Here is a 7,622-nt window from a genome sequence, read left to right on the forward strand (position 1 = left end):
TGTAGAAGGAGATTCGAAATTTATTCGTCCTCTCGTTATTTTTCAGAGCAGTGCATGTGACTCCCAATTCTTGGGTTTGGATCCCATTATATATTGGTTCGGATCGCGCATGCTGGGTTCGGATCCCAATAAGCACATATTATGCCAACTCAAAAATTATTACTGGGAGAATATTTAAGTAGGAATTTTCATAAGAATAAACGAGTAAAAACCCGAGTGGACGTATTACTGGTAATTCCTAACCTAACCAAGAAACATTGTAAGTTTTGGGGAAAGAAAACGAAAAATTAATTCACACGTGGATCCGGATTGTCACTGAGTGCCGGAATGGTAGTAAATTTCAGTAAATGGAAATAGTAAATGTGTATACGGGTAATATTGTATCTTTTGAAATTATTAACATTTCTTTTTGATAAATTAATGTTCAAGGAATTTGATACTTTCGTAAACTTTGGAAAAATTAAATGTTAATCGTTCGAATTTTCATTTGTTGGAAAGTTTTTGAAGTAATTGCAGTATTTAATCGTTTTGCTACGGGGTTTGGAAGTTTCTTGTTGTTGTTATATATATATATATATTTTGTTTATAATAAATTGTTCAAGTTGAATTTTGAGAGTTTACATATATCTCCTAGTCTAAATAAGCTTGATTGCTACAAGAAAAAAAACATATTATTTTTCAGTGTTTTTACTCTGCAATTGCCAATACAAGAATCGGGGAAATCTAACTCGACTAGTGTGCTTGTGATTGATTTGTATGCAGGTAAAGGAAGGAATTGTGTCTGTTTATTGGGCAAGGTTTGACTTTTACCTGTGGACAAGTTGATCACGGGACCACGGTTGTATGTGTGAGCAAGCAACGTTTCAACTTTCCAATCTTCAAGTGGTACTTGTTTTGGCTATATACTTGTTTAAATTAGAATGTAATGTTAAAAATAATAAAGTGCAGAGTAATATACAGGAGATATATGGGAAGAAAATAAATTTGTGTGAGAAAATTTTTGAAGGTGCACCTAGCACAAGTTGGCACGAGTTGTTGCGCATTTGCTTGTTGTTTGTAAAAGGAGAAGAATTTACGGATAATTTTGAATTCTGGCTACAGGAAAGATGGATAATAGGCAGAATTATGAAAATATTGATAATTTTGAACGTAGTAGTTCGAGTAGTGAAGAAGGATTTGTAGGTTATGTAGCTTTTGAAAATCCTTGCTTTCGTAATGCTGAGTCAAATATTGATAGTAACTTTGTTGAACCAAATAGTGGGAGGCCACGGATACGTTCTTCCTCTGTTCCTGGCTTAGATAGACGAAATGTACACAGACATAATATGCGTTATGAGCATTTGAATTTTGATTTTAATAAATTAGCAACCGAAGGGGTGTATAAATTGTTATTGGCCGAGACTAATCAATTACCTTTGGTAGACGGTACAAATACAGAATTATCATTCCAATTCATTTTGAAACTTGACAAAATAATGCGTAGTAAAGATTTACCGTGTGATGTAATTTTAATAGCTAGTTTAGCGCGTACTAAAGGGGAATTTAATTACCTTTTACAGTCAATGATTGGTACAGGTTCAGTTTGGGGAGACATTTGTCGACAACTTGTCATTAAATTCATCTCACCTTTGGCTAGAACACAGTTTATGCGTTTAGAGTTTTACCGAGTTATGAGGGAAAATCAAACCTTGTATGAATTTGTGGAAGAGAAATTATCATTAATACATGTCTTGGATATGAACTTCGAAGAACCAGTTATTTGTAATTTAATTTGTAATATGGTTAGTCCAATGGTTCATAAATTTTTCAACTGTAGGGGGGTACCGATGACTTTTGAACAGCTTGAGGACGCAGCTTTACATTTTGATAATATGTATAGATACAGTAGCGATTATTACAAACTGAGAAATGCTGTCGGACCAGTAATGGGTAGTGTAAATAAAAATCCCCATAAGGGAATAACAAATAAAACAGCTATTTGTAATGTAATTAGTCAACCTAGTATTAATAGTAAACCGGTAAATTTGGTAGAAGGTAGATGTTTAGACGGAAATCCTGAACAAAATCAAAATGTAATAGTTTCTAGAAACAATACTCATACGTCATCAGGTAGTGAACAATTTCAAGGTAATACAGGTGTCATTAGGAAAAATATTGTGACTAGTTCTTCGGGTTCAAACAAACATTTTCGAAAAAGAAACAGTACTGTTGGTAGAAATTTTGAACATAGGTCATTGGTGAATGAATCTGGTTTCCAGACTATAAATTCTTCACAATATAATAAAAATAATAGAGATCTTCTGGTCGTGCCTGCATATATAAAAGGGAAATTAGTCAACACAATCCTGGATACAGGGAGTGAGTCCTGCTTTGTGAGTGAAACATTCTTTAGAAATCTGCAAAAACAGTGTAAAATCAGAGAAGTAGATGTTAGTTTACAAGTTGTAGGTCTTGGAGATCAACAAGTGACAGTTAAATCACGAGTTCGCTTATATTTTCGGATGGGTTTTCAACAGTTTTCTGAAAACTTTTATATAGTTCCATCTTCAGAGTTTGATCTCTTATTGGGAAATAGTTTCCATCGAAAATATCAAGCAGTGATAGATGTGTCCAACAGACTTTACAAAATCCAAGCTAGGAAGTTAATAATTCCTATAAATCCCCCATCTAACCTGCAACAGTCTACTCCTCGGACAAACTTTTTATCTTCTAGGGATAGCGTGGTCCATCCCACTCCAGCATGCTCGAATGGGGCTGAGGAGGCTGCTCGATTCCCTAGAACCTTACAAAATCAGACTTGCAGATCAGAACAGCAGGCGCTTGGAGAACAACAATTGGCTGCTGAATTGGAAACCTATGTGGATCATGAGGTGCTTCAGGTTACTGATTCTGGGCAGAATGCAGCACCTTCAGAAGGTAATTATAAAGTTTCCTCGGAACTTTTAGTTCAAGATCCAGAATTACAAAATTATGTAAATAATTTAGTAACTTCTTTTTCAGATGTTATTTCGAATCGTTTAGGATGTGTGAAGGATTTCTATTATCAAATTGAATTAATTGATAAAACTCCAGTTAAGTTACAACCATATAGTGTACCAAACTATAAACAAAAAGAATTAGATAATTTTATTCAAGATTTGGTAAAAGAGGGGGTGGTAGAAGAGATTAATGCTTCTCCATTTTCCAGTCCATGCTTTTTGGTCCAGAATAGGGACCACAGTAAGAGATTAGTCGTGGCTTACGGCTCTGTGAATAAGAAAATAATTACACGGAACTTTCCGTCACCCAATCTTGAAAATGTTATCTCGAGCATATCAAATAACCATATATTTTCAAAGATTGACCTCAAGAAAAGTTTTTACCAGTGCTTGCTCACTGAGGATAGTAAACAGGTAACCGCTTTGTAACTAAAAATAAGATGTATCAATTTCGACGTCTGCCAATGGGGTTATCAACTTCACCACATGTTTTGAGTTATTTGATGTCAAAAATATTAGACGGCTTAATTGGGGATAACTTAGAGATATTTTATGATGACGTGTTAATATTTACACCTGATTTAGAATCACATAAAAAACTGGTTGAGGAAGTTCTAAGTAGGTTCAGGGAAGCTGGGTTAACTGTATCACCTTCTAAAACTCTTTTGTTTCAAACTAGAATAAAATATCTAGGGTTTCAATTTGAACGTGGAACGATGACCATAGATGAGGACCGACTTGAAACTATTAAAAATCTACCAAAACCTAAGAATAGGAAAGGCTTGAATAGGGTGTGTGCATTTTTTCAATTCTTTTCAAAATTTGTACATAACTTTGCTGAACTCATTGCACCTTTACAGGAGATGCGTTCTGCAAAAGTTCAATTTAAATGGACCAAAGAACACGATGATGCTTTTCAAAAACTTAAAGATGCGTTTTGTGACGAGGTAATCCTTAAGGTCCCGGATATGAATTCAAGTTTTGTTATTCATTGTGATTCTTCCTTGAAAAACTACAGTGCTATATTATCTCAGTATAATAAAAACGGCGAATTAATGCCGGTACATATGTTTTCTAAGGCCATACCACCATCAGACTGGAGCAAGAATGTTTACGAGTTGGAGGCGAAGGCTTTATCTTTGGCGTTAGAACGTTTTGAATATTATTTGCATAATTTCTTTGTAGTTTACACGGATTCGAAGGCTTTATCTTGGTTACTACATAATCATAAACGGCAAAGGAAGTACGGTACTTTAATGGAGAAAATTTCCCAGTTTAAATTCAAAATTCTCCATATTAGGACGAGCTCTAACATAGCTGCAGATTTTCTGTCGCGAATAGGAAATCATGTAGAATTTTATACTAACGAACCTAATACAGCTGAGGTTATAAAAGATAATGGTAAAAATGTTAACTTAAGTTTTGTAAATTTTTGGAAATTGCCGTTGTTAAACGAACCCTTAAAAACACATCAACAGTCAGATAAAGATCTTCAAGAAATCATAGGTAAATTAAAAAAGAAAGAAAGAGTTGACTCTTATATGTTAAGAGATGGTATCTTGTTAAAGAAAACGAAGAGCCAGATTGGGGATGGTTATAGAGTAGTAGTTCCCCAAAGTTTAGTGCCAACTATACTAGACTATTTCCATTCTCAATTGATAAGTGGTGCTCATAGAGGAGTAAGAAAGACAACTGCCGCCATTGCTAGACGTATGACATGGCCGAATATGTTTAAGGATATCAATGAATTTGTGAGATCGTGTCCTAAATGTCAAAGGATTCGCGATAGGAACACCTTGCCTCAGGGGAATTATTATACGAGACAAGTAAAAGCTCCAAATAACACGTTTTTTATTGATATTGCCGGGAAATGGCCTAGTAGTCAGGGATATGAATATGTATTAGTTGTAGTAGACGCCTGTAGTAAGTTTATATTTCTAGAACCTTTAAGGAAACTCTCGAGTCAAGCTATATGTAAAAAGTTGATGGATATATTTTTAAGAACTGGGTTTGTCTCTAAGGTGGTTCATGATTGCGCGACATACTTCGTATCAGGGTACTTTACTCATTTCCTGTATAGCCTAGGGATACAGGACATAAAAACCTCGCCGTATAATCCATTACCGAACATTTGTGAGAGAACGATACGTAGTTTGAAAGGGATTCTGAAGGCGTACATTGATAAGAATCAAAGAAATTGGGCCCAATTATTATCTAAAATTGCTTTCTCTATCAATGTGAGTCTTAATGAAACTACGGGTCTCTCTCCATGTGATATCTACTATGGAAGAACCATGTATAGCCCGCTTGATGTCAAGTGGCTAGTAGATCTGGGTATATTAGACGAAGAAGTCGATAAGAATACGAAATATGAAATCATAAAAAGAAATTTAGAGAACGCCTGGAAAAGATGTGAAAAAACCTACTCTAAGAGGCATTTGCCAGTTAACTTTAAAGTTGGTGATCAAGTTTTGACCAAAAGATTCATGAAAGCATCATTAGAAAAACATTTTAACCCAAAACTTGCTGAAATTTGGGAGGGTCCTTATTTTGTAGTTGGTCAACCGACTATGAATACCTTGTGGTTGGAGAAGGTGGACAACCCCCAGGTCAAAATAAAAAGACATGTTCAGCATTGTAAACGGTATATTCTGCCAAGAATGCGCAACCCGTGAACCAGGTTGGAGATTAAAAGGTTTAGGTGTAAGGAAAAAAATTTTGTAAGGAAGATTATTTTATCTTGTTTATATATATATATATATATATATATATATATATATATATATATATATATATGTGACATGTTTGTGTGAATTGTTTGTGTCGCTTAATTTTTGTATCCTGCAGGAGCTCTCCGTGGTTTCGGTCCAAATGTCTTTTGTGGTTATGTCAGAATGAATGAGGGAAGACGATCTTCCAGTATATACCCGAATTTGGATACACATATGTACGCGGGTCTATCTCACCATTGTAATAAAGCACGTCCTCAAGGTATAGATGGATGGAGACTGTAAGTTGTAAAATTTTTGTATAAGCATGCAATGCATGGAAAATTGTAATTATAATTAAGATCATGATTCTTCTCCTTAAACGCATATACTTTTGATGGATGTAATTAAAAAATTTGGGCAGACGGATCTATATGTAACGTATATTAGCGTTTCCGTCGAAGAAGAAAAAAAAAGTAATTTTGATGGAATATAATTTTGTATATTGGATGTAAAGGTAGGAGTTAAGTAATACGGCTTCTACTCACTAGATGCCCTTCCACTTCACTTATAAGTGCTTGTTACGAGGAGTTCCCTCGAATCTCAAGAGATGGCAGCACTTGTGGCTGTAGCTGCTGGGTGGTTTGCCCAGCAACTCGGTCACTTGAAGATTGGAAATGGTAAGGGTTAGGTTTAAGGTCTGGGAAATTTATTAAATTCATTTTCGGTATGTTATAACATTGAAATTCCCTTTCGAAGAACAGGGTTTGGAATTACGTTATGGTTGGCTTAATACTACATGAATAATATTGCTTCAATTAGTGTGTTTTAAGAATATTTTGATTATTTGTATATGTAAAGAATTTCTTGTGTTTTTTGGTAAGTAGAGTGCTAATTTCTACTAAAGTTGAGTATTGGGTTTGTACTTAGTACTGTCCTGGGGAATAAAGTGAGGACGAATTATTTAACCTCTTTTGGCTGTAGAAGGAGATTCGAAATTTATTCGTCCTCTCGTTATTTTTCAGAGCAGTGCATGTGACTCCCAATTCTTGGGTTTGGATCCCATTATATATTGGTTCGGATCGCGCATGCTGGGTTCGGATCCCAATAAGCACATATTATGCCAACTCAAAAATTATTACTGGGAGAATATTTAAGTAGGAATTTTCATAAGAATAAACGAGTAAAAACCCGAGTGGACGTATTACTGGTAATTCCTAACCTAACCAAGAAACATTGTAAGTTTTGGGGAAAGAAAACGAAAAATTAATTCACACGTGGATCCGGATTGTCACTGAGTGCCGGAATGGTAGTAAATTTCAGTAAATGGAAATAGTAAATGTGTATACGGGTAATATTGTATCTTTTGAAATTATTAACATTTCTTTTTGATAAATTAATGTTCAAGGAATTTGATACTTTCGTAAACTTTGGAAAAATTAAATGTTAATCGTTCGAATTTTCATTTGTTGGAAAGTTTTTGAAGTAATTGCAGTATTTAATCGTTTTGCTACGGGGTTTGGAAGTTTCTTGTTGTTGTTATATATATATATTTTGTTTATAATAAATTGTTCAAGTTGAATTTTGAGAGTTTACATATATCTCCTAGTCTAAATAAGCTTGATTGCTACAAGAAAAAAAAACATATTATTTTTCAGTGTTTTTACTCTGCAATTGCCAATACAAGAATCGGGGAAATCTAACTCGACTAGTGTGCTTGTGATTGATTTGTATGCAGGTAAAGGAAGGAATTGTGTCTGTTTATTGGGCAAGGTTTGACTTTTACCTGTGGACAAGTTGATCACGGGACCACGGTTGTATGTGTGAGCATGCAATGTTACAACGTGGAATCCGAACCACATGAGCTCCCGCCAAAGGCGCGTACGCTAACCGCTTAGCCACGAAGGAGCTCATACTTGCTGTAGCCTAGGCGGTA

General features: G+C 35.0%; 1 protein-coding gene across 1 annotated transcript; it reads left to right on the forward strand.

Annotated features, from left to right (window-relative positions):
• Positions 1-950: 950 nt before the first annotated feature.
• On the forward strand, positions 951-7,288 carry LOC145693418 (uncharacterized). Its single transcript, XM_081769388.1, has 2 exons — positions 951-2,916; positions 5,826-7,288. Exons 1-2 carry the CDS (start codon positions 1,107-1,109, stop codon positions 5,990-5,992), a joined length of 1,977 nt encoding a protein of 658 aa, XP_081625514.1. The 5' UTR covers positions 951-1,106; the 3' UTR covers positions 5,993-7,288.
• Positions 7,289-7,622: the final 334 nt, after the last annotated feature.

This window comes from Thermobia domestica, chromosome 8 (assembly GCF_964235325.1).
Source record: "Thermobia domestica chromosome 8, izTheDome1.hap1.1, whole genome shotgun sequence".
NCBI classification, from domain to species: domain Eukaryota; kingdom Metazoa; phylum Arthropoda; class Insecta; order Zygentoma; family Lepismatidae; genus Thermobia; species Thermobia domestica.

What these genes read in the sequence shown, in the direction of transcription:
- LOC145693418 (XM_081769388.1), top strand. Translation starts at nt 1,107, where the DNA reads ATGGATAATAGGCAGAATTATGAAAATATTGATAATTTTGAACGTAGT. An exon ending in GAATGCAGCACCTTCAGAAG is followed by an intron (nt 2,917 to 5,825) that starts GTAATTATAAAG and finishes TGTATCCTGCAG; the next exon opens with GAGCTCTCCGTGGTTTCGGT.